Source organism: Ochotona princeps, chromosome 20 (assembly GCF_030435755.1).
Source record: "Ochotona princeps isolate mOchPri1 chromosome 20, mOchPri1.hap1, whole genome shotgun sequence".
NCBI lineage: Eukaryota > Metazoa > Chordata > Mammalia > Lagomorpha > Ochotonidae > Ochotona > Ochotona princeps.
The window spans coordinates 38,477,896-38,505,739 of NC_080851.1; the positions used below are offsets into that span (position 1 = coordinate 38,477,896).

Here is a 27,844-nt window from a genome sequence, read left to right on the forward strand (position 1 = left end):
TCAAAGTATTAGTCTCGCCCCATTTGTATGTCAATCAGCTCACGCTGCGCCGTGATTGAATCAAAGTTCTGTAAACTACCAGTGGTGACCCCGCCCGAACGCCACAGAAATGGCCTCGAGCGGAAGTTTGCCCGCCCCTAGCGGAAGTGATCATGCCCCGAGCGGAAACGAGCAAGCGCCGCGCGCACGCGCTCCGGCTACTGTCTCGCCGCAGTGTCTTCGACTTTGCGGGTTTTGGAGGGTGCGGGGCGGAGGGGCAGGGGGGACCTTGTGTCCAGACCCCGACTGGCCCATGGCCGCCCCGCAGCCCCACACGACCTAGCTGCGCGTGTGCCCGCGGCACAGCGGATGTGGCGACGCGGGTTCGCGTCCCGGGGGCGGGGGCACGGGGGTCGGCAGGGTCGTGACCTCTCCCCTGAGCTGACCCCCGTGTACCCTAAACCTGGGGGAGGGGTGCGATGCAGTCACTGATCTCACCGGTGACCAAGGCCATCCTGGTGGCCCTTTTCATCTTCGCCATCCTCCTCATCCTCTACGTCATCCTGTGGTACATCTGCCGCGACGCGGACTGCGATCACGGGCTGTGACCCTGGAGCAACCTTGAGCTGACTTTGAGCTTTTTGGGGGAGAGGACTCGGGGTGAGTGCGTCACACGGGGAGGTCTCAGGGCGGCGAGGGCTCTCCGGGAAGTTCCCGGAGGCTCCTAGGGGGCAGGGTACTCTTTGGGGGCTGTGTGTTAGGAAGGCAGATGGTGGACAGCTGCAGACCCGGGTGGACGCTGGTTGCTGACGTCTGCTGCACTGTGTGTGCCCCCAGTACCGATAAAGAAATGTTGCCTAGACATCCTCAGCTCCCTGTGAGCCTGGGCTGTGTCTTGTAGTTAATGAGAAAGCTGTAACTGCTGTAAAATGAGAATGCTTTTATTGCACCTGTGTAAACCTACACCTGCAGATTGGCCCCAGTTGGACCATTGTTTCTAGTTTCGTGATACAGCCATGCAGGTGCCAGGAGAGGAATTTGAGAGAGTTTTCAGAAAAGGAAGTTACCCTGAAGCCCACTGATTGTATTTAAGAAGTATTCCTCTTATTTAATGAGAATTTATTGAAAGCCAGCTGTGTGTCCAGAATGGCTCTGCCGTGATGAAGATGAAAAACATCGTATCAGCGAGCGTTAAAATGTTTAAAGGGGGTGTTTGTTGTGCATGTGTGTGCCTGTCACTTCACTGCTTTTTCTAAAAACTAGTTTTTATTATTTTCCATGACATAGCTTGTGTAGGTATAGCGATGCCCCCGTTTCCCACCCCTTCCTCAATCTCCATTTCCTCTCCCATCATTGTCATCCATGTTATTACAGTTGTGTGGTTCTTCAGTAACAGTTACGAGTTCAACATCCGGCCATTTACCTGCATAACTGAATTGCAGGTATAAACAAGCGTAGGAAATCTGTGTCTCCTTCAAACACATCACCACTTACCTAAGTAGCCAGGTATCCTGGCGTCGGTTGCATTTGTATTCCAGTATAGTTATTGCCCCTTGTTGAACGAACCCTTTGATTATTATGTAGTGCCCTTCTTCATCATGTTAAAAGGTTGTTTTTTTTTTTTTAATGTGTGTGTTATAATCTACCTTGCTTCGTACTAGAATAACTGCCATGGCTTGATTTCCATCCCAGTACCGTATCGTCTTTTTCATGTCCTGTGTATATGTGTCTTTTTCAGGAGATGTATTTCTTGTAGGCAGGAAATAGTGGATTTTTTTTTAAAATCCAGTCAGTGGTTTTATGATGTGATTGTCATGTTTGGATATTTTGATCCAAGTTTGTTATTAAAATATAGTGACTTGCTATCATCTATCATGCATTTTCTTTTTGCTTGCTTTAGGTGTCGTTCTTGGGTTCCGTGGGAAGCTCTCCACTTGTGCCTTTTTACAGTGGATATCATTCTCTTTCTCATCTTTAGGCAGTTTTGTAGGGCTGCTTGGATAATGATCAATTATTTCCATCTCTGTTTCCTTTGGAGGTTCTTATAAAAGTGCATGCTTTACAAGGGTGGTATGTTATTATATATATATATATATATTTTTTTTTTTCTTTTAGAATCTGCATTATGTCTAACCATTCTCTCTTAGCCTGTAGAGTTTCTGATGAGAAGTTGAGTATGTGTCAGATTCGGGGTCCACTAGGTGTTGTGTGTCATATCGGGGGTCCACTAGAGGTTTATCAGTTTTTCTCGCTTGTGTATTTAAGTATCATTGCTTTATGTTCAGCCGCATAAAGCTTCACTGTGTGCTGTGGAGATGGTCATTGCTGCTTGTGCCTGTTTCAGTGTTTGCATTAATCGTTCTTTCTTCATATTAGTGAAGCTTTAATTTCATATTAAACAGATGTTGCCATAAAAAGATGTTACCCTGTCATTCATGAAGGATGCTGATTGCGGAAACTTCTGTCGCCACGGGGGGGGGGGGGGGTTGCATAAATGATTCTAAACTCCCAGACATTGCACCAGTAGCAGGGGTGCACACTCTGGAGTATGTGGGGCAACAATCCCATGTTCAGGTTCTCCTCAAAGGCCAGGGTGATGATTCAGGTTTGACTGTGAGGGTCTTTTTGGGAGCGCAATCTATCCCTGAGCTTTCCACGGGCAACAGGAAATCATCGTTGTCTTTAGTCTTGCTTTGTCTTAGTCTTACATGCATTAATTCATGCTTGTGTTTGAAAAAAAAATTTCGCCATTGCCTGTGATGGAGTTGGCAGCAAGCAGCCGGAAAACAAGAGAGGGGGGAAAAAAGGCAGAAATGAATCCCAGGGTTTGAGACTCCACCTGCCCAGGCTCGGGGTTCATCAGATGTGTCTTCTTTAAGAACGGTAATGATTACACAAACAAGCTCAGCAGCATTTTATTTTATTATATATTTTTCAGAAGTTTATTTTTGGGCTCAGCGCAGTAGCCGAGTGGCTAAGGTCTTAGCCTTGGCACTGCCAGGATCCCATATGGACACCGATTTGTGTCCTCATGGCTCTGCTTTTCCCATCCAGCTCCATGCTCGTAGTCTGGGAAAGCAGTTGAGGATGGCCCAAACCCTTGGGACCCTGCACTCACGTGGGAGACCCGGAAGAGCCTTGTGGCTCCTGGCTTTGGATCAGCTCAGCTCTGGCCATCGCGGCCACTTGGGGAGTGAATCAATGGACAGAAGATCTTTCTCTGTCTCTCCTCCTCTCTGTATATCTGACTTTCCAATAAAAATAAATACATTTTTAAAGATTTATTTCTATTAGAAGGGGAAATTTTCACAAGAAGGAGAAATAGCAAGAAAGATCTTCCATCTGATGATTCACTCCCCAGATGCCCACATCAACTGGAGCTGAGCTGATGCAAACATGCTGGACAGCTTCACCCTGAAGCAGGGATCCGAACAAAGGTCTATGGGCTGAGGAAATCCTCAGCGGGCTGCCTTAGGCCTTAAAGGGCCAACATGTGGGTGATGCCATCAGTGCAGACAGCCAGAAAGACAAGTAACCAAGAGGAGTAGATTTCCTGCTGAAAGTTGTTAGAGCCTTTCTCAGCATCCTCTAATTGGGAAAGGCTGTGAGACAGAACTCGGGTGTGAGCAAGGCCAAGTCTGCGGGACCTTGTAAAGCGATGGACACTGCAGCCCATGGCAGCCTGCAGGGCACGCAGTGATGCGAGTCTCGCACATGGCTGGCGGAGGTCAAGACAATCCAAGATTCCTCCTTTGGATGCTCATCGTCAGCTCAGAAATCTCACGCCCACTGTCAGCTTGGTTCTCTGCCGTGTGCCTTTTATTCAGTTGAGCATGAGCATCTGTTACACATTTGAGAGGCAGCCAAGAAAATTAAAGCTATTTTTTGTCTTGGAGGAAAATAGATTTAAACTCAGTGGGTGTTCCGCAATGCTCATTAGACAGGTCTGTTGCTGCTATGATCCAGGATAAGTGGGAACAGTCTTGGCTTCAGAGTAACTGAAATTTACCAAGGCAGTTTGGGTTTCTCGCCAGCGGAACCTGAGAAACAATGGTAAGATGACAGCTCCTGCCACACCAAAGCCTCACATTGTGACTGTTGTGCAAAATTCTGACTAACGTAGAGTGAGTTTAACCACACATGATTTGTACCCAGGATTTTCAAGCAGACTACGTTAGGTAGCATGGTTACATCAAGCAGAAATGAATATGACAGGCATCAGCAGACAACCTGGCTACCTGCGGAGAAACAAAGGCTTAGAATGAAGGTTAAAATCCAGGAAATATTCCCCAAGGGCTGCAACACTAGTATACTTTAAGTGAGAGAGATGGCGCTGTCATCCAGCGCATGCATTAGCAGGAACTGAAATCCGAAGTGAAGTTACTCTGCTCACGCACATTGGCAGCGAACTCCAGCTTTTAACATCTTAACACTCACTGCTGTGACGCTTTCCACCTTCATCATGGCAGCCATCCTGGGACATGGCGTGTAATGCATACATACAGTTCCTGTACCTTGTGTTTTCCATTTTTTATTTGTTTCTATGAATATACTTTTCTTTCGAAGAATTGTTTATTTTTATTGGAAAGTCAGATATACAGAGAGAAGGAGAGCCAGAAAGATCTTCCTTTTGCAGATTTGCTCTCCCCAAATGGCCGCAGTGGCTGGAGCCGAGCCAGTCCGAACCCAGGAGCCAGGAGCTTCTTCCAAGTCTCCCGTGCAGATGCAGGGTCCTATGGCTTTGGGCTGTCCTCTACCACTTTCCCAGGCCACAGTTAATTTTCTTTTCTTTTTTAATATTGCTTACATAATTGAGAGGGATGCACACCCATGTGGGCCTCTGATTAGGGTGGGGACATTCACATACAGATGACAGAGGAAGGTGGCTGGGACAGGTTTCAGGGAAGGAAATGGAAAGGGCTGCTCCTTGCTATCAAACTACATCAGCACCCAGGGATTGGGTGTAACACCAGAGACTCATCAGTATGGGGAAGAACGTTCTAAGGGTGTTGAGTGATTTTGATAGGTCTGAGAAGTTGTTGGTTTGTTGCTCCAGGGTTGAAAAAAAGTCCACCTTAGTGCATCCATAGACCCAGGAACATGCTGTAAAAAGCTTGGCTAGGACAATTATCCAGTCTGTTCTGCTTTCCATCTTCTGACGAGGCAGTTGGCATCCCTTGCTGGCCGAGATGAACTCACTATCATGTCGCTGTGTGCATCTGAGCATGCTGTCTACCACACCGGCATCAGCAAGTGAGGAGGCCCAGTCCAAGACTGGACCACATACCCTGTCTTTTCCCTGTGGCCAGGGACCAAGTCTAAGCAGTCCAGTTGGGGCGTCCTCCAAGAAACCACAACCGGGTTTGCCTCAGACTTGACTCTTGTATGTGTCAGCCAGTGCAGGGTCTGTTTTGATCTGTTAACCTGCACAAGCCAACATAGCTACCAGTGGATGTAGCTGCCTGATCAATTCCACCCCAGCCCCATATTCCACTGAACTAATGGGTACTGAAGCCCAACTCAGCTAGACTACTTGGTCCTCATGCATACTAGTGGGTACCAAGGCCTAGTCAGGGTGGCCCCCCCCCAATAAATCCCATCAGGCCCTCCTCTAACCATACACTTTTGCACATGCCAGCCTACACTGCAACCTATCCTGGCCCTGCTTGTGTCTCATCCAGCCCTCACGCACACCTGTAGGTGGTATGGTTTAGGTCAGCCCGACCCACCCGTACATCTGGCCTTCGTATGACAAGAGTTACCACTGCCTTATCCAGCCTTGCCCATCTCCAGCCCTGGTTCTTGTGCTCACCAACAACACGTGCAGCCCAGCAGGGGAGTGCCCACAGTTTCCCTGCTAGATATGTTCCCAGCCCCGGATCTTGAGCCTGCCATAGGATACTGCAAACTGGCCTAACATGACTCACACCCATATCCGGCACTTGCCAATTGGTGTTGTGACCTAGCCAACTGGCTGTGCCCACTCTGGGTTGTGTGTACACCAGTGGAAGCAGCAGCCTAGGCCAGCCTGGCCTGCCCCCAAATTAGCCTACCCACAATCCCACCTCTCATACTCACCAGTGAAAGCTACAGCCTGACAAGGGCATCTCCAGAGTTCTGCCAGGCCTGCTTCCAGCCCAATGTCTTGAATGTTTCAGTGGGTGCAGTGGCCCAGTTGGAAATGGCCCCTGACCTTGGTATTCTCTAGTAGGTACCACAGCCTGGCTCAGTCCAAAACGCCTCCAGTCCCTGGTCTCACTGGTAGGTGCAATAACCTGATCTGTCCTGGCTTACCCCTGCCCTCATGTAAACTCATGGGTGTTGTGGTCCAACCTAGCATGACTTGTACCCTGTTTTGGCTCTCATGCCAGTGTGTACTGAGGACTGGCTTACACATGCCACTGGGTACTGCAGCTCAGCCTGGTCTAGCCTGTTCCCTGTCGTGACTCTCGCACTCCCAAGCTCGAGCTGTCTATCAGAGGAGTTCTTCAAGTTATCCTACCAGGCCTGCCCCCAGCAACAGATCATGAGTGTGCCAGCAAGTGCTTCTACCCAGACTGGCATGGCCAGTCAGCAGTGGATACTGAAGCTTAGCCTGACTGGCCTGTACCCATTCCAGATCTCACTGATGCATACTATGGCCTAGCCAGGTCTGTCCCACACCTGTTTTGACTCTTGTGATCACTATTGGGTGCTGGAGTCTAGCCCAATCTGGCTTTTCCCCAAGACCCAGCGCACATGTATGCCAGTGGGTGCTATAGCCTTGCCCAGCCTGGTCCACCAACAGCCCAGGTTCTCACATTCACCAGCGGGTGTTGCAGCCCAGAAGGGGAGTTCCCAGAATTCCACTACCAGGCCCACTCCAGCCTTGGGTCTGGTGCACACTGGTGGGTGCTTCAACCCAACCTGGCCTGGCCCACCTGCAGTCTCAGCTATTGCTGGTGGGTGTTGCAGCCTAGCCCAGCCAGGCAAAACCCACCCCCTGTCCTGACACTTCTGCACCCCAGTGGGTGCTAAGGCTTGGCCTAGCATAGCTTATCCACCGGCTTGGCCCAACAAACATAAGTGCTGTAACCTTGCCTGGCCTGGCCTGCCTCCAGCCACAAATCTTGTACTGCTAAGCAGGAGCTGTGGCCTAGTAGGGGAATCCCTCAAGTTCCTTTACCAGGCTTGCTCTTAGCCTTGGATCTCATGCATGCCAGAGGTGGCAGTAGCCCTGGTGCATAGTCAGACCTCAGTCCTGGCCTTTGCATATGTTGATGGGTTCTGTGTTCTAGCTTCACTCAGCCTTCTCCAAGCCCTAGCTCCATGAGTGTCAGGTGGCTTCTTGTCAGGTGGGCTCCGTGGTCCAGCCTGGCTTGACTTGTCTTTACCTCCAGCTCTGCGTAAGTCAGTGGGTGCAGCATTCCCTCAAAGGCAAACCCACAATTACCATACAAAATCTTCCCTGAGATCTGGTTTTCTCATATTCTGATGGGTACTGCAGCCCAGTCTGATGTGATCCATCCCCCGCTCCTAAACTCACAGGCAGGTACTGCACTCTAACCCAGCCAGACATGCAAGGGCCTTGTTGCCCATTCCAGTTCTCCCACTAGGGCAGTGCCTTGGCCTGACCCTTCTAAACCACTTTGGCTCAGCTCCCTCGCCTGCCTGCGAGTGCAGAGGCCTGGTCCGTAAAAGACTCCATTCTTTTCCCTGTCATACATTTTCTTAGCTGCTCCTACTGCAATACTTCCTCAGACTCCTTCTCCGAGCAATCTGAGGCCCCTCAACTTGGAGCGAGGGTAGGGGGTCTGGGGCTGGGCCGAATTCTCCACCTTCCCTTTTTTTTTTTTTTAAAGATTTATTTATTTTTATTGCAAAGTCAGATTTTAACAAAGTGAAGGTAAAGACGGAGAGAAAAATCTTCTATCCGCTGACTCACTCCCCAAATGGCCACAGTGGCCGGAGCTGAGCCGATCTAAAGCCAGGAGCCAGGAGCTTTTTCCCTGTCTCCCATGCGGGTGCAGGGTCCCAAAACTTTGGGCCGTCCTCTACTGCTTTCCCAGGCCACAAGCAGGGATCTGGAAGGGAAGTGGAGCTGCCAGGATTAGAACCGGCGCCCATATGGGATCCTGGCGTGTTCAGGGCGAGGACTTTAGCCGCTAGGCCACACCGCCGGGCCCATTGTTGCTTACTTTTTTAAAAAGAAAAAAAAGGGGTGGGTGGAGGAGTGGCATAGCACTTCAGCTAAAGTCCTTATCTTGCACATGGGCTCTGGTTTGTATCCCAGCTGCTCCACTTCCCTTCCAGATCCCTGCTTGTGGCCTGGGAAAGCAGTTGAGGATGGCCCAAAGCCTTGGGACACTGCACCCGCGTGGGAGACCCGGAAGAGGTTCCAGGTTCCCAGCTTCGGATCGGCATAGCAGCACCGGCCGTTGCGCTCCCTTGGGGAGTGAATCATCGGATGGAAGATCTTCCTCTCCTCCTCTCTGCTCTATGTATATCCGCCTTTCCAATAAAAACAAATAAATCTTTAAAAAAAAAAAGTAAGCAACTATAACACAAATATGGCATTAACCAGGCTCAGAATGCCTGCCAGCTACTGGCTGTTTTTTTTTTCCAGCAGTGTAACACTTGCCTAGGTACAAGGCAACCTGGTCAGTTGCCTGCCTATAGCTGGGATCACAAATATACTGATAGACAGGTCATGAGAACAGTCAGCCTTGTATGGGTTTAGTCGCAGAGAACATTTTCAAATATTTCATTGTTACTTTTTTTTATTTATTGGCTCATTTTAGACATCCTAGATCAGATTCAGAAAGTTACTATTTTTGTTTTTTTCTACTAGTTGTATTATATATAGATGCAGGATTTTTTTTCAATACTTTTAAACATTTAGTCCGCACAATAATGTAGTAAGCTTTTTACAAACATTGATGATCTGTATGATTTCCTTAGGATGGTTGCCCTTATAGGTTTTATCTAACTTGGGATGTACCCATGTGTTTCCATAGATAGTTTCACTCATTAATAATATTTTGCTCACACATTTGTATCTTTATGAAAATATGTCTTGGTCTTTAATATGTCCTGGTACAAGTGTAAAATCTACAGTATCTGGCTACACAAAAGAAATTTTTAAAATCCAATTTATTTCCTCAGTTGATTTACATGTTGAGTGAGTGTGGAAGATTTAAATGATTTTTTTTTTCTCTGAAATATTTCCAGTGGCCCGTATATCTGGACCTGGAATTTTGCATGTGGAACTTTTTTTTTGTTAGCTAAATGGCATTCTTCTTCCAAAATTATTTGAAATTTTCTCATTTTACATGATAGTTTACTTGTTTTATGCTCTATTTGTGTTCTAGCAAATTGCTGTTCAGAATAAGTTGGATTTTGTATATCTAGTCAAATTTTTATTTCTGCATATTTCAGAATATCCTCTTGGCATCTTGTTGAAGTCAGAGGATCTGTTCAAAATTCTTATTTTAATTTACAAAATGATTGTTTGTTTTCACTTTCATTTTCTTACTCCTCATCTAATGGTTTGTTAATATTGCTTCTGGGTATCAATGCATCATTTTTTAAAGATGCATTAATTTATTTGAAAAAGAGAGCAACAGAGAGGTTCACCTGTTGATTCACTCCACGATGGCTACATAGCTAGTACTAGCTCAGGTCCATGCCATGAACGAGAAGATTCATTCCGGGTCTCCCACAAGGGTTCGGGTATCCAAGCATTTGGGATATCTTCTATTGCTTTTCCTGGGCTATTATCAAGGGACTGGATTGGAAATGGAGTAGTTGGAACCCAAAGTGACACCCATATGGGGTGCTGTCATTGCGGGTTTTGGCTTCATCCATCATACCACAAGGATGACCCTCTTTTTACTGTATATTTGTTAAGAGCTTTTTGTTGATGCCTGGATTTTCTCTTTTCTCTTCCCTTTAGAACATAGTTTTGTAGTTTTAACTCTTCCGGTGGGATCTGGGATGGTTATTCTTTAAATGTACTCACCTGAAGCTGTAAATTCTCTGTGTGCTCCATGTTAGCTCTCACAAGTTTGTCTTTCTTCTGTGTCTCCATCCAGCGGCTCCAGAGATCTACCGTGCCTGCTCCCCCCACACCAGTTTCCTTGTGTCTGCAGTGTCTCTTCGTGTAGCTGTGCTTCTTCATTTTTCTGTATCCTTTGTCCATGCAGTCTGTTAGTATTCCTGTGTCCACAACACTTCTGTTGCAGAGCAGCTTCTGCCCTGGAATGGCTTTGTTCCCAGTATTTCTAGTTCTTGGCAGTCTTTCATTGCTGCTGTCCCATTTGCCTGAAGCCATGACTTCCCTCAAGTGCCATCATGTTATTATGCTGCATAGAGTCTTCCTTAGGTCTGCTACTCTATGACTTTTGGCCACATCCTTTTTGTGTGTGTGTTCTGTGTTTGAACCCAAGAAGTTTCGTGTGTCTTCATCCCCCATATCATCTCAAGATATTCACTTTATCCACTTAAATACATCTCTTTTTTTAAGATTTATTTATTTTTATTGGGAAGTCAGATATACAGAGAGGAGGAGAGACAGGAAGATCTTCCATCCAATGATTCATTCCCCAAGTGGCTGCAACGGCCGGAGCTAAGCGGATCCGAACCCAGGAACTAGGAGCTTCTAATGGGTGCTCCACATGGGTGCAGGGTCCCAAGGTTTTGGGCTATCCTCAACTGCTTTCCCAGGCTGCAAGTGGGGAGCTGAATGGGAAGCTGGACTACTGGGATTAGAACCAGCACCCAGATGGGATTCCGGTGCGTGTAAGGTGAGGACTTCAAGGCTTACCCCACTGGGCCCTTAAATATATCTTCATTTGGCACAGGCTCTTTTGCAGTAGCTGGGGATGCCATCCTCCACATAGATGCTGAGCCTGGGTTTCTTGCAAAGCCTGACTTGTACAAGTCTCAGCACAAATGGTAGGGACACTGAGGTGCCAGAACAGCCCTGCAGGAGCCTGCCATTCCATGAGCGTGTACTGCCTGCTGATTGACTACATATGACAAGTGTATAGTGGATGATCTGCCCTCTTTCCTCCATTTTGGCTACAGAATTTGGAATGTAGTGTCCCTTTGGAGAACCTAAGGGACATGGTGAAAAACTAATCAAGTCAGGGTGCAGACAACTTTCCTATGGACCTTTTGTTATGAGGAAGACTGTTGGCCACCAGAAGTTGCTGTAGGTATGGTGTAATTGAAAGGCTGCAGTACAAGATTAACAAAGTACTGACAAGAGGGACAATCTACTATAGTTTACTGCAGTGGTACATGAGATGAGAGATGAGGATGAGGGTGGGAAAGGAAAGTGTATGTTAGCTTCTTTTCCTCACTTTTATTTAACAATTCTTTATGGCATTATCTGTAGTTCATCACTGTGCTGTCATAAATTTGTTTGGGATTCCTCACCAGGTGATGTTTCCAGATGTTGGATGTAGTATACTCCATGTCAGGAAAGGCCCTGGAGCACAGTGCGGATTCCAGCAAGTATGCAGTGGCAAGGAGGTCACCAGTTCCAGTGGAGGAAATGAGGCAACTAAGCCTTTGATGCTAAATACCATCAACCCAGGAAGTCAAACTCCAGATGATGATTGAGAATACTCAGTACCTCAATGCAGATCAAAAAGTTACATTGGGGTATTGGGAAATTACAAAATGAGGAGCACATGTGGGTACTGTGGGAGTCGGCTTCCCAGGCTTGCATCCGGTGTTCTGACATTTGGTCATACGCCCTCACAAGCTGTGCTCCTCGGGTTACAAACCACAGGTGCCACCATTTTCTGGAGTTTTTAAGAGGTGTAAAATAATTGCTTTGAGAAATTCTACACACAATAAAACTGATGAGCTTCAAGTTTTGGACTAAGTGCTGTAACATAGCTAATGTCACCTCAGAACTATTTCTTGTCAAAAAACTTATTTAGTTACTTATTCTAAAAGAAGAGAGATGTACAGAGGGTGTGTTCCGTGCACAGGCTCAATCTCCAGATGCCCACAGCTGACTTTGACATGAACTGAGGTCATGGGAGGGAATGACATAACTACTTTAGTGGTGACTTCCTCACAAGGTCAAGATCCAGAGTGAGAGATTGAACTCGGGCACCATAACTGGTAGGCCAGACACTGCTCCCCTGTGAACAGGGCACTTCTTCTGGCCTTAGCAGCCTACTAACTGCTTTGGTTTGCTGGTTTTGCCCCTTCTAAAATGTCTTCCAAGTGGAATTAAATGGAGTGTGATCCTTTTTCTGTGGATCCTTTAAGCTCAGAGCCACGTGGAGTCATTTGCCTCTTAGGGAGAATTCCTGTGCAGAATTCTGTTGCATGTTTCCCTAACCATTTATCCATCCATTCCTCAAGGTGTGAGTTTTCAGGCACTGTGAGTAAAGTTTTTATGACCATTTGAGTGACAAGTCTTTGTGTAGAAGTATTTTTTAATTTTGAAAATACTGTAGAGTCTGATTGCTAGACTTGCCTTTAGAGGGTAGTAGACATACTGTTTTCTTAAGGGGCTCTACTACGTTTTTGCTTTCAGCTATAAAAGGAGAGTTCCAATAACTTTGCATCCTTAACAATATGTCTTAATATCTGACATTTTAACCATTATAGAATAGATATGTGATGGAACTTTCATTTGTGACTTTACTTACTTTTCTTTGATAACTGGTGGACATTCGTTGTCTTTCATGTGCTTATTGGCCATTGTACATTGTTTAGTCAAAGTGTTCTCTTAGCTATGGATCTGGTAGGTGGTACCCTTAGAGATTTTTGCTCAGACTTTCTCCATGGTCTAGAATGGTTGCAGGACTTGCTTAGTATTATGGAGGGAAATAGGACTGGAATCAAAGTGATCACCTTGAGATTTCCAAGGGGTTTTTGATGGTGTCTACAAATGTCAACAATATTTTTGTTTAACTCTTTTAATATTTCCAACCAGCATAATCCAGATCCGTATACAACAAACATCAAAATTACTCGGTATAGTATCTTTTTCTATTTTTTTTATTTCATTTTTTTATTCCTTTTTTTGGGGGGGGTATGGTATCAATAAATAAAATTCACGGGCCCAGCAGCGTGGCCTAGCGGCTAAAGTCCTCGCCTTGGACGTGCCTGGATCCCATATGGGTGCCGGTTCTAATCCCGGTAGCTCCACTTCCCATCCAGCTCCCTGCTTGTGGCCTGGGAAAGCAGTCAAGGACAGCCCAAAGCCTTGGGACCCTGCACCCGCATGGGAGACCTGGAAGAGGTTCCTGGTTCCCGGTTTCGGATCGGCATAGCATTGCGGGGTGAATCATCAGACGGAAGATCTTCCTGTCTGTCTCTCCTCCTCTCTGTATATCTGACTTTGTAATAAAATAAATAAATCTTTAAAAAATAAATAAATAAAATAAAATTCACCAAATTACTATGGTGGGGGTGGTAAAAGCCTGCAACATTCTGTTGCCTGGTGCACTGTCCATGCTTCTTTTCACACTAGTTTCCCTTAGAAATAGGCTCAACTTCAATTGTGCCACATGATTTCCTGGAAAAACAGTTTAAAAGTGAATTACCACCCAAAACCAGAAGATGGTATTTAATAGCAAAAGGAAGACTAGGAAACAGATATTACATGAGATAGTCGTCTTTTGGTTCTTAGGAGAAGCCACAGTTACAGATGGGCTTTTCTGCCAGGTGGATATAGATGGTGAGCGGCTCAGGCTGTGTTTTCTGTACCCTTTGCTCAGCAGAGGAGCTGGCAGGATGTCAGGGCACCCTGGATGGGCATTCAGTGTGTAGGGCTGGGATCTCATTGGCATGTGTAGTGGGTGGCAATTTGCTGGGAATGTAGTGAGCCTCAGGACTTTCCATGGCCAGCTCGAGAGTCTAGACCCAAGTTCCATGCTGGGGAAGTGTATCCCTGGATTTAACCCACCCACAGTCCACTGCACCCAAACACCATCAGCTCATCCGTTCCAATTCCTGTAAGCAGCAACTTCGCCTCAGTCCTGGAGGCTGCTGTGAGCAGTGACATGTCTTCAGCCCTTGTCCCACCATTATTCAGTGAGTACAGAAGTCATTAAAGTTAAATGTGACTGCATGCATAAGGTACAAGTGTAGATGAACTGTGGTATGTGGGTGCCTGGGTCACTCCTATCTCCCTAATACTTGCCTGAATCGCTTGAGTTTCCTATCTTGGGACCTGGCAGTAGGGCTCGTCCTGAGATTTGAGTCTTTTTTTCTTTGCTTGATAATAAATGACACAGACTGAGTATGTTGGAAAGAAAATAGGTTTATTTTAGCTCCAGAATGAAGTCTGAAGTTGAGAGACTGTCATTTGTAGCTGATGGAGCTCTTGAAGCTGTGCAGGGCCTTGCAACATGAATTCAGAAAGAGTAAGCAGGAGATACAAAGCAGACACCCTGAAGAGCACTCACCAGTGAATGCTGTCACTGAGGGAGAGGTTACAATGATGTATTAGAGGTCTCCCTGTTTAATTTCTGATCATGGGAAATACATTTGCACAAATATTCAGATGGCATTAGAGTGTCATCCCTGAGATGGTCCCCTTGCATATACCACTGCCATTTGACAGCTTGTAGCCCACCAACTTAGGAGTTACTTCTGTAATTGATGAATAAGTCTTTCATTTTCTTGTATTAAACCAGAGTAGATAAGATGATGACACCTGGAAAAGGAAAGGGAAAAACAGAAGTCTTAAATCTTATAGGAAGTGTTGACAGTGTAAATTAGCTGACCGTTAGTGAGTGTATTTACTTAGTTCCAGAAATCACTGTCTTTTGTAGTTGAGACTGTTGAAAGCTCTGAATGTGATCCTACCTGCTCATACTTGGCTAAAACACTACCTGGGCTGAAATGGATACGCATTTTACCTAGGCAGAATTCTTTGTACAGATTATTATAATTGCGCGCTTTCTCTCTCTCTCTCTCTCTCTCTCTCTCTCTCTCTCTCTCTCTCTGTGTTTGTATCAGTGTTTTTAATTATAGGCCAACCATCAACTGTTTGTATAATGAGAAACCAAACGAGGAGTGTTGAATGTAGTGATTTTCAGATAATAATACTAAGGGTTCTACTTGAGAACGCAGATTGTTGCAATATTTCTTCAGTTCCTGGTGCGCCAGTCTTATTATGCAGGTCATTTATGAAAGCATATGTGTAAAACTATTACTCCTGAATAAAAGAAGCACTCCCAGTGAAACCACTCAGTATACGTTGACAATTTTATTTTAGATTTTCTACAACATTCTATACCTACACTGTCATGATACACCTATATAGCAAACTTTTGGATTTGAGACTGCTAATGGAAGAACTATGCTATTAGAGTGGAGACGGAGGAAGTGGAAGGACAGGGGGAATCCCAGTACCTATAAAACTATCATGGAAAATAATATCAGTAATTTTTAAAAAAGATAATAGATTGCCAATATGACCCAAATAGATTTTCAAACAGCTTTCAGGGGAACCTTGTTTACTGAATACATACAAGGAAATTCTGAGATGCAAACCACATGTTAATATCAAGAGGTGAACAAGAGTTAAGGCCCTTTACATAATCCATCAGTGAGCACACTGAAGAAAAGGGTTGTTGATGTTGCAGATGTTAAGTACAAAGTAAATGATGGAACTGACAGTTCACTTTTAAACTGTTTCAAGGAAATCATGTGGTATAATTGCAGTTGGGCCTGTTTCTAAGACAAACTAGTGTGAAAAGAAGCATGGACAGTGCACCAAGCAACAGACTGTTGTAGGCTTTTACCACCCTCACCATGAACTCCACAGCCAGAGACAACTTCACAACCCAAGTAATCCTGGATCCACATTAAACAGAGAGAAACCAGAGTGTTGGTGAGCATAACATTCCAAAGACAGAGAATTCTTGTTCTTACAGAACACCTATGTTTTTAAAAGTAACTTTAAACAATGTTTTTTTATAAGATTTTATTCATTTTATTACAGCCAGATATGCACAGAGGAGGAGAGACAGAGAGGAAGATCTTCCGTCCGATGATTCACTCCCCAAGTGAGCCGCAACGGGCCGGTGCACGCCGATCCGATGCCGGGAACCAGGAACCTCTTCCGGGTCTCCCACGCGGGTGCAGTGTCCCAAAGCATTGGGCCGTCCTCAACTGCTCTCCCAGGCCACAAGCAGGGAGCTGGATGGGAAGTGGAGCTGCCGGGATTAGAACCGGATCCCGGGGCTTTCAAGGCGAGGACTTTAGCCACTAGGCCACTGCGCCGGGCCCTAAAAGTAACTTTAGATACAAAAAGTTTTTCAGATAGCTGTGAGAGAACACGTTTGCTTAATTAATGAAATACAGAACTTCTCAGGTGCAGTGTGCTTGAAAACTGTTTTAGAATTAGACTGCAAATTGTTTCGAAGGCAAATGAAACCTTCCTGGATGCAAAGCTCGATAGATCTTAAGCCCCTCCCAAATTACACACAAACTCCAATCTGCCCAAGTTTATATCTTCATTTTTTTTTAAGCAAGCAGTAAAGCTCCAATGAACAGAATACATCGGTGAGAAGAATTCAGAAATGGGATGTTGAAATATGAGACGATCTGCAAGGAGTTACATTCCTGGAGTTATCATGACCGACAATGCAATTTTCAGCAGGTTTTTAGAGGATCGTTCGGGATGACTGCACTTGGCAGTGTTCCGTAAGGGAGGTAGTGTGACAATAAGTATGTTCAATGTACTAGGCAGCAGTGTTGTAGCATCCAAGAAAATTTGTCAGAAACTTCATATCCAGAGAAAAGTTTATATCCCAAAGGAGTTTCCAGTAACACTAGGTACAACTACTCTTTCCTGAAGAAATGCTGAATACATGTCACAGAGCACATGCAAAATGTTGGAAAACAAAATTGCAATGATACAGAATAATTTATTTTGTTTTTTAGGCGTCAGGATTCTTGTTCTTGCAGAACACCTTGGTTTTCAGAAGTAACTTGAGATGCAAGCAAGTTTTAAAACAGGTTTCAAGGAAATTGTATTTGCTAAATTCGTATAGTTCAGGATTCCTGAGGCACAAAGTAGGTTTTTTTTTTTTTTTTTTTTGGAAATTACTGTAGAATTAAAAACTGATGTTTTGAGGACAAACAATACATTTCTGAACTTAGGAAACGATAAAACTTTGAAAATGTTACAGATAACGCAGAGTCCCTTGAGTGTTCTAGCAAGAACTGATGTTCCAAGGCGTGTAATCCATTGATGAGCACTCTGAAGAAATGGGTTGTTGAAATACCTTACGCAGCGACAGATACCTGCACTCCTGGAGTTACTTTGACAATTCACTTTTCAGCTCAGTTTTGGGGGAGTCATAGGGTTGAAAACAATTGGCTGGGAGCTCAGAACTTTAAAGATTTATATCATTTGATGTGTGAATGTTAACACATCTAGGTGTATATATATAATTATGCAGGATATATTGACTTTTAATGTTTGATTATTTGTTTCTTCCATTTTGTGCTGCTTTAAAGTATAGCACACTGGACCAGGCTGAGTTAGCTCGCGTTATGCACTGGCAAATCTGTGCGCTGGAGCTGTGCGGGGGTCTGGCCAGGTTCGGTTGCGATAATAAAAAAAAAGTATACAGTACAAAATGCCAAGGCAAGGCTGCCTGTGCCGGTTAGGAATGCAGCACCCAACCAGCACACCTCCCACTGGTGTAAGTGAAGGATGAGTGTGTGATGGCCAGAACCAGGATGGGCTGCAGTACTCATTGGTTCCAGTGGAGGTCGGGGCTGAGAATAGAACCAACCCAGCAGTTGCAACCACCAGCTGATTGGGGTGATGGATTGTGGTGGGCACTGTGCTTACTAGTACATGTAGGAACCTGGTCTGGGAACACCTCAAAGTTTCTTTGGGAACTCCCTTAATCATAATGGAGGAATCAGAACATTAACCAAGAAAAGACGGAAGATGGAATAGATCAATCAACCACCTCAGTTATATGTTGGCAGCGAAATACTGGACAAGGGGAGACGCTATGATGGTCTAAATCAGTCAGTGGACTCTGCACCAGCCTCATCATACCTGGATTGTTGCTGATGATATGTTGGAGCTTCTAGTTGATCGGGATGACACTGTTGGCTCTGCCTTCGGACCTGAGAGGGCCTCCCTAAGAGGTCGTTGAATTTGGACAGTGGGATGCTGGACTCTATGTATGGTATATGCTTGCAATGAGGGAATCCCAGCGGAACTTGAGCTGTGGCTATGCATCAGGATGGAGGAATCCACCGGGGGGGGGAGGGTTTGGGGTGGAGGGGGGGGAATCCCAGTACCTATGAAACTGTGTCACGTAATACATTGTAATTAATGGGAAAAAATAATAATAAAAAAAATAAAGTATAGCACACTGGGAAGTTTTTGAAAATGTAAGTTTATTTGGTTCATGGTTCTGCAGGCTAGGAATTCTAAGATGTAGTAGCCTTAAATGGCAAGGACCTGCTTGCTGTCAAGCAAGTGAATGCAACACTGGAGGAAGAAGACCACACACTCCTTTTATCAGGTACCCACACCTGTGAAGGTGCCGTTCAGCCATTCAGAGGGAGTAAGTGTCTGAAACAGCGATTTTGGTAGTCCCAAGCAAACCACAACCATTGATTCTATAGATAGAAACATGGATTTTGATATTAAAACTATCCTATTTGCTGAAAGTGTATATACAGCCTGTGTAAATTCCTGTGTGATCTCGCTGCTTTCGTGACTAAGCTGAATTTGAATATCAGTGTGCATTTAGAGAATTTTAGTATCATCTCTGGAAATCTGTCAGTGATGAACGCCTTTGTTTGATTCTTAGGGAGAAATTTGCAGTGGTGAGGAAATGCATCAATAAAAGTTGCTGGAAATGAATTTGCAGCTGAGTTCATGAGAAACAGAAGAAAAGGCCAAGAGTGTTGGCTAGAAGTAATTCATGAAATTGCTGTGCTTGAATTAGCACAGGATAATCCTTGGGTCATTCGTTTTCATGAAGTTTATGAGATTTCATCACATGTGGTCTTGGTTCTGGACTGGTAAGTAAGCCTCTGTTTTAATTTGCTTACGTGTTTGTTACTTGTTTGTTTGTTTTTAGTTGGTTTAGGAATCTTAGCAAGCCTCATTGATACAGGTTCTTGTATTTTTTTTTTTTTTAAGGATCAGAGAGAAATCAAAAGTTAATCTAGAAAATAACCTCTGAAGTATTTTTCTTTGACAAAAGCCACCTTGCCCGTTACCATAAAGCCTGCTCTCCAGCTTTTGATTCTCAGACTTTTCTCAGTACTTCTTTAGCAAACTCCTGACTTCATTTCTTTGTATTTCCTTCCATTTCAGCTCATCCCTCACGAGCAGTTCATAATCTTCTTCCTTTTCCCATTTAAAATCTGAAACACATGCTGCCGTGCCTTTGTCTCCTCTAGTTTTTCCTGTCATTTTAGAATTGTAGGTTTTTTTTTTTTTCTTTTTTTAAGATTCATTTATGTTTATTTGAAAAGCAGAGCAAGAGGGGAGCAAGCACACAGCCATCCATTTGTTGGTTCACTTCCCCAAATGCCTGCATTCACTGTGGCAAGGCCAGCCCAGTCCGGGGCCAGCCAAGATACCCTCCATCTGGGTCTCCCCATGGAACCACACACTGAACTATCAGCAGCTGCCTCCCAGTGCATGCATTAGCAGGAATGCTGGATCACAAGCAGATGTGGGATTCAACCCCAGGATATGGGTCCCCAACTCGCTGAACCACCACACCCACCTCAGACTTCAAGAGTTGTATCTGCTTGGTGTTGGAGCCATCACACTTGCACTCTTCCCTCCCCCAGATCGTCCTGCTTTGACGTTTTCACCTGCTGTTCCACAGAAGTGATGGCAACTAATCAATTCCAAGAGAAAAACCTTTCTCTCTGTTCTGTAGTTCTCGGCCTGCCTTTTCTAAGACCTGTGGTTTTTGTTGTTTTTTGTTTTCCGTAAACACATTAACTCAAAGGTTTTGTTTTCTCCTTTTTTATTTGAAAGAGAGGCCTTACAATGGGAGAAGAGAGAAAAAGAGAGGCCTTCCATCCGGTTTCAACTATCTGTTTTTCTCGCTTTTTTTTTAACTTCTCAGCTCTCATCATCTCCCACTGATATTTATTCTGCTAAATAATCAGTTCATCTCTAAACAGCAAGAATTCAAAAGCTTTTCAAAGTGATGCTATCTGCTCTTCCGAAATTTTCAGGTCACTAACTCTGTTTAGATCAATCTCTTCATTGTAATATTCATTTTACTTCTTTACTCTTTTTAGGCACTTGATATTAAATATTCTTTCTTGAAGCTATTTTCTTCCATAGTTTAACTAGCCTTTTTTTTTTTTTCAAAAAGTTTTCCTCTTAGAGCTTTCTACCTCATTCTGTGTAAATAGAAATGGTCCCAAGTCTCCATCAATGAGACTATTGTTATTCGTATATGTTCTTATAGATTAACCTTAATGACAATCATGTGTTTTTGTTGCCTTAAATATTACTTACATGCTGATTATTTCAGAGTCTTTTTCTGTACCCTCTGCCCTAAACTTAGCTACGTACTGCATCTACCTATCTGCCTGCATTGTCCTTTTAATACCTATTTTTCTTTTGTTTCCCATTTACTCTGTAGCTCCACATAGTTCATTGCTTAAGCTAAGACATCAGTGCAGCCCTACATTCCTTGATCTCCTTTAACACACACATAACAAATGACCGAATATTCCATAGAAAGCTCATTGGCACCTTCTTAGCTGATCACCATGGCATAAATTCTAGGTTCCTCCTGTTATTGTTAGGTAGCTCAGATATGGTAATATCATTCTGTTGCTTGCACGGCTTTGGTGACTCCAACATCAGGGTGATTTGGCCAAAATTTCTTGCATCCTATTTTGAGTTTGGAAAATCATTATGGGTTTGTTCTAGATATGGACGTAGCCAAATACCCAGCCAGGTCAGGAGATGGTTGTTTGGGAAACAGGCAGGTTAAAATAACATTGTAAGATACAAACACCTGAACTTGCATATGCAGCAGACACTAATAGATAATATGAAAGTGGAAACGACACAGCCGCTTCCCTCCATATGCTGAGTCTCTTGAAAGAGATAGATATAAATGCTTGTGGCAAATCTTATTTTACCAGAAGTTCTTGTTAGTTCTTGTGTGAACACAGACAATTTGTAGTAGTCAAACAAGGGTGCTTCTCTAAATTCAAAATTTTTCATATTTTGATAAAAAAAATAATTTTGTAATCCATGCATAATGTTGGTACTTCCCTGAACTTTCTGAAGAATTTTATAACAGCTTAAACATTTACTATGTGGCTGAAATTCTTGAGCCTTCCACTTAGCTTAAGCTGGACTATTTAAATGTTTTACATACACTGTTTATAAGTATGGGTATACTTTAATGCAAGGATTATATTATAATCCTAAAGCAAGACCTTATGAGGAAAACTCAGATATAATCAGCCAAAGTTTACACTATAGCAGAGCCAAGCTTCATTTCAGGAATGTGTGACTTGAAGACGACATACTATGCTGTTTTACTCTGAGTGCTTCTTCCTGTAAATATTTGGCATAACATTTCAGCCCATCGTACCTTTACCTGGGGTATTTTGTATTCTTTTGTCCTCATCCCCTGCTGTCCACCTTCCGTTCTACCTCATCCTCCACTAGCCCTCTCCAACCACGCACTGGGCACACATCTCTCCCCGCACTTCCACCCCCAGGGTTTAAAAATGCCATTGCATTGTCTTTTCCCTTGAACTGTTTATGACCGACCTCTGACCACTCTTTCTTATGTTTACCTACAAGTGTGCTTTTTAAAATATTCCTCTCTTCATCACTGATTTTCAGCAATTTGAGCATGATGTGCCTTGGTTTTATTTGGTTTTGGCCTGCTTATGATTTACAGAGCTACTTTGATTTGGGTTCTACAGTTATTATCCAGTTAGGAAGATTTTAGCCATTTTGTTATCTGCTCATTCCTTCCTTGAGTCACAGATTCAAAGTGTGTCATGATGCATTTCTGCTGCTTGAGATTGAGTTGGCTCTGCTCATACTGGCTGTTGCTTTATCAAGTTTATATTCACATACAGTTTCACCGGGTCATGATTAAGATATTGCTTAGCTGTGTGAACTCTTTCCTTATGAATTACTTGTTGCTTCAATTCTGCCCCTTTTTTAGTGCTACTCTAGGTGAAACCTTTGACCAGTGTGTTACTCATAGATGTGGCACCTCTAGCAAAAAACACGCTCAAAAATTCATGTGGCAGATCTTAGAAGGTGTTCTACACTCTCATGATGTGATTCCTGTTCATTTGAAGGTAAGTTCTATATTGTCTTATAATTCTGAGATTGCTAAATAATGACATTATGGAAAGACAATACAAATGCAGTGCGTATAGTCCCAGGAAGTTAATGCGGAGTGGTCTAATGTCATTGTTGAAGGAACCCTGTTTAAAACCCTTCGTGGTATGTGTAGTCAAACTGTGCTTTTTTTTTTTTCCTTTTGTCATGTTCATTAGGAATACAGATGCTTACTGCAAGAAATTTCTACTTATGCTTCCTTCCAGAAGACAAAACAGGAAGAGGTTACTTCAACAGTCCAAACTTTACAGGACTCGGGTTAAAAAGTATTTTTTATATTAGCCGTGCAGAATTCTCAAAAGACATGGTTATGCTATTGTTTTTATGTTTATTTTTATACTTTATTTTGATTTAGTAGTTTTATGATGTCAGTAAGACTTCCAGATGGAATGATACGGTACATATAGGAAATAAGCTTTCCATTCATTATAGCGCAACCTATGACCAGTAGTCATGAATTGATTTAGTAGGAAGCCAGACATGTTGCCAACACTACGTGTCATAGATCTGTGAATGCAGTCAAAGGTGAATAGTAAGTTCTTGAATACCAGGTTCAACCTTATATTTACATAAAGAAATCATACACCTTTCTTCTCAAGACCTTCAGCATAAATCATATTCATTTTCCTACAAAATAGTTGTGTAGAATTCTTTACAACTTTAATGGAGGCCTTGATGATAATGATGATGATGATGGACCTTTGATGCTGAAACTGGACTCTCCCTGTTTCCCAGATGCAGAGGAACTACAGACAGGTGGGGGCCGGTGCTGTGGCTCAACTGGCTAATCCTCCACCTTCAAGTGCTGGCATCCCCTATGGGTGCTGGTTCATGTTCCAGCTGCTTCACTTCTGATCCAGCTCCCTGCTTGTGGCCTAGGAAAGCAGTGGAGGATGGCCCAAGTCCTTGGGACCCTACTCCCATGTGGGAGACTCAAAGGAGGCTCCTGGCTGCTGGCTTCAGATCGTCTCAGCTCTGGTCATTGAGGCCATATGGGGAGTGAATCAGCGGATGGAAGATCTTCCTCTCTGTCTCTCTTTCTGTCTGTAATTCTGCCTTTCCAATAAAAATGAATAAATCTGAAAAAAAAAAAACAAGAAGACAATCGGTCCAGTGTTCTCAACCTTTCTTCTGCCCTTGCACTCTTCATGTGTTCAGTCAGACATTTCTCGAAATGACCTATTTAAAGAGGATTTAGAAGGGGTTGGTAGCAGCCATGCAGGTGGGAGTGGTTTCTACCAAAAGATCATTTCCGGCTGACTGCAGTGTCTGCACCAACACTGACCTTTAATGGCTCTCTGTCTAGCGAGACTTTATCCATATAATGTTGGTCCCCAGTCTCCAAAAGACATAGCTAAAAAAGTTATTTTCGGGCTCGGCAGCGTGGCCTAGTGGCTGAGGTCCTCGCCTTGATCCCATGTGGCCGCTGGTTCTAATCCCGGCAGCTCCACTTCCTCTCTATCTCTCCTCCTCTCAGTATATCTGACTTTGCAATGAAAATAAAATAAATCTAAAAAAAAAAAAAAAAAAAAAAAGTTATTCTGCTGCCTCGGAGTTGAATATATTTTAATTCTGTAAAAATTCATCATTCAAACTTATATGATTCTACAGGTTACTTTTCTTCTTTCTGGTTAAGAAATTCTTCTCCAAGACAGAAATAAGTTCTAGTGATTAGACTAACAATTAGAGCTGTATCCATAAAGACGTACACTACAAAATACATCCGTTTGGCTTTAGTGCAGACCACCAGATGACCAGTATGTCAGAAGACTGGTTCACTGAAGACATTAGCCAAGAACTATATAGGAAATTCTTTGGGAAGTACTAGGTGCAGATTTAGGCATCTATAAATTAGAAATCCATGCGTGCAAAGACAGAATAAGGAAATATGATTCTTTCAAAATATTAAAATGTGAACTCAGGACTGACATTTTTGAGAAAACAACACCAGTGAAGTTATAAAAAAAAAAAATATGAGAAGCCTTAAAATATTCTTAGTCATTTTTTGACTTAAAAGGTTGACACAGTGGCCTGCTTTTTACTTTAGTGGGAGAGCTGACCAAAGAGGCACAGAAAAATCTAATCTTAAAATTCAGTGTACTTTACCTCCAAGTAATCATTCAGCAACGTTAACACGAAGTTTTGTAGCATCAGTTTGTCCACCCTGTTTGTGCATGGTTCAACGGAATAGAAGCTGGGACTTTTCCATTCAAATTTAAATGGCTCATTGATCATTTGATCATCTGTGTTTTACTTAAGTGAAAGGGATAACATAAAACTATTTTTAAGACAATCTCCAAAAGTAATTTAGAAAGGATTATGACCTGTTTCTCCCATAAAGCAGGCTATTAATAAGTTCATTTACTAGACCTTTCATTACCTGAGGAAATTATATCTGAAGCATTATTGAGTAGCTTAAACTTGACTTTACAGAGAGCTTAGTCACCAAATCACAAAACAGTGTCGATTTTTCAGAAAATGATAGGTCGCTCCAAAGACATGAAGTTGCCAAGATATATAAGAGGATTTCCCATGAAACGCGACAATAAGGCTTTGGGAAAACCTCTCTATAGATGTTACCCTTTATTTAAGGATTATCTACAGTGTTCCTGTTTATTCTGTGATTACCTCTGTATTGCTTGACATCCTCATTTCTCCCCTACTGTCCAAGTCTGTTCCATTTTAAATGGAATCAAATGTTGTGTGCCTAAAACTGCTTTTCAAGAATTTGGTTCCCAGGAAAGGGTCTAAATGAATTTTAAATGCTGAAATATTTACCTTTGTTTCTGGCACATACTCATGCACTTTAGCTCAGTGAAAGTAGGTATATTTACCCATTTAGGAACTGACAGATTTTCATTTTACATCTTTATTTAGAAGAATAAGTTATTAAAACCAGGTCTGGCCACCACATAATACAGGTGAAATGAATTAACTCTGATTTTGTGAGGATTGCTTCTTTTAGCAACCTTTCGTCTGTTTAACCTCATTTTTTAAAGTCTCTTAAGTTATATATCATAGAAGCATGTGATTAGGCTTAAATTTGTAAGACAATTACATTTTACTCATTTGATTATACTAATTTAGAGTTTAGAGCATTGGTACCAAACCGATTAGCTCTTACCTGGTAACTGAAGAATGTATGTTTCAGCAATCCGAAATTTGAAGAAAATATAAGAGAAAACACCTAAACTATTTTGAAGGAACAAAAGGTTTTCGAAACATTTACGGAAGTTCCGTAGTTACCAATCACAAGTGAATCTTAAGATTCAACGACTGTTTTTTCCATTTGGCACCTTAATATACCGGAAGGTGCAAAGCATGTTCTGTGATAAGTGTCAGTGAGCCAAAGCCGTTCCACTGAATTCGCCTCAATAATTGACATTTTATTGTATTTGACTGTAAAAGTTTAGGAGCAAAGTAAGCCTAAAATTGCCTTGAAAAGACTAGGAACTCATAATCATGGTGTGACATAGTTTTGATTTTGTTTCTCCTATAGCCAAAGAAACATCTAGAAGTTAAAGAAAATGCGACTTGCCTTCTGCCATTGTAGATATTTCACTGGCAGCTTGCTCTTGCCACAGGGCTACTACTCCTGGGTTTCCTTCTACTCTGAACGCCCTCTCCCCACCTCACCCCCAAGATAAGTGTCATTCCTGAGCCATGCCTTACACAGTCCTCTCCCCCAAAGGCCTTTTTGCAGAACCCTTCTCTTACAGTAGTATGTGTGGGTACATACCACTAGCAGGCACTCTCACCTGTCTCCCTATTGGAGTTCTCCATAGCATTCACTGAAAACTACCTGAAGTTGTATTGTCCGTCTGTTTTTATTTGTCCCATTGGAACATAAGGTTCTAAAAGGACTCATGACTGCTTTATTCTTTCCTCTGGAACATAGCTTAGAAAACAATCAAAATTTGTTTACTGAATAATGCACACACTTTCTCTAAATCTTTCAAGTTAAAAAAAAAAAAGTCCTTCTCATCTATTTATTGCCTGGGCACTTTTGTTTGCTGGTATCATGACACAATCCGCAACAGTTAACTGAGTATGATAGGTCCTCTGAAAAGAGAGGTATGATAGTAGAAGTTTCTTGTTAGTAATATTTACACTTCTGAAACTCCTAAAATGGAAATTATTTTGGGGAGTAAGATTTATTTTATTTGAAAGGCAGATTGACACAGAGAAAGAGATCTGTCTGTTGGTTCATTCCCCAAATGCCTGCTGTCTCAGGGGTTTGGCCAGGTTGAAGCCAAGGGTCTGGAATGTCATCCAGAGTGGCACATGAGTGGAAGAGACCGAAACACTTGGCCATCTTCCATTGCTTACCCAGGCTCATTAGCAGGGAGGTAGATTATAAGTGGAGCACGTAACACCTCCTAAGGCCATTTTTGAAGCAAAAACTCCTCTGTTGCAACTTTTTTTTTTTCTTGTAGAAATTAGAACCAGACCTGGCAAGATTTTAGATTCCACACTCGAAGATTATCCAAGAACAATGGGAAGCTATTAATGGGTTAATGTAAGGGGATAGCCAATGTTTTATTTTTATTTTTGCATTTATAAACAAAAGAGCCTTCTGTTGCTATGTGATCAAAATAGAAATAAGGCAACTGTTTAGTATAAGGCAGATAAGCAAGAAAGCATGACAAATTTAATTTTATATTGATGAAGAACAGACATTTGGAAATGTTTAAATGGAGATATATGGTGACATGGGAGGAGTAAGGAAGACATCTGAGAAAGATACCTCTTAGTGTTGTACCCTATCCTAACGAATTACGGCAGCATTCCCTAACAAGGTTCCCATTGCTTGGAGGAAATGTGAGTCTGGTTTTGTTCCTGTTGACTGTGAGGTTCCTCTGAGACATTCAGGAAGAGAGAGTAAGAAATAGTTAAAGAAGTCTGAAAGAAATGTTGTGAGTCACAAGGTAAAAGTGTTATGTAGGCCTTCAGTTTAGATCGGTTGTACATTTAGAAAAAGATTTCCCCAAGATTAAGCTATGAGAAACTCAATGTTCAGTGGGAAAATGGGAGAGGAAGTGGGCTGAGAAATAGGAGATAGCCAGGCTACTCTTTTATTGTGGAAGGCAGGAGAAGAGTGTGTCAACAAGGAATGGCTGGACACCAATGTCGATAATGCGATGTCGTTGCTCAGAGGGAAGCACAGGAATCTAGGTTGTGTGACGTGCGGTAATGGAGTGACAGGACAGAAAAGAGCAAGAAAAGGAAATTTATGCATTCATTCCCACATCAAGAGAGCCAAGCAGTAGACAGAAAATCAAACATACTGATAGACAATGGAATAAGCTTGCTGTGTATCAGATGTGAGGGACAGAATAAGACCAGCCATCTGGAAGGGAAGAAATGTCAGGGTGTTATAAAATTGGAGTGATGAAATGGACCATGCATGGAGTGGTGGAGATGTCAGGGAGAAGAGTAGGAGCTTCCTAAGCAAAGCCACACAAGCAAACACCTGAGAACTCAGAATATGTGTCTTACTTAGGGATT

At 43.1% G+C, this 27,844-nt stretch overlaps 1 protein-coding gene across 1 annotated transcript; it reads left to right on the forward strand.

Moving 5' to 3' along the window:
• Window positions 1-107: 107 nt before the first annotated feature.
• Window positions 108-23,430, forward strand: LOC131482806 (serine/threonine-protein kinase 17A-like). Its single transcript, XM_058678375.1, has 4 exons — window positions 108-639; window positions 18,789-19,002; window positions 22,155-22,293; window positions 23,072-23,430. The coding sequence occupies exons 2-4, from the start codon at window positions 18,857-18,859 to the stop codon at window positions 23,189-23,191; spliced, it is 405 nt and encodes a 134-aa protein (XP_058534358.1). The 5' UTR covers window positions 108-639; window positions 18,789-18,856; the 3' UTR covers window positions 23,192-23,430.
• Window positions 23,431-27,844: the final 4,414 nt, after the last annotated feature.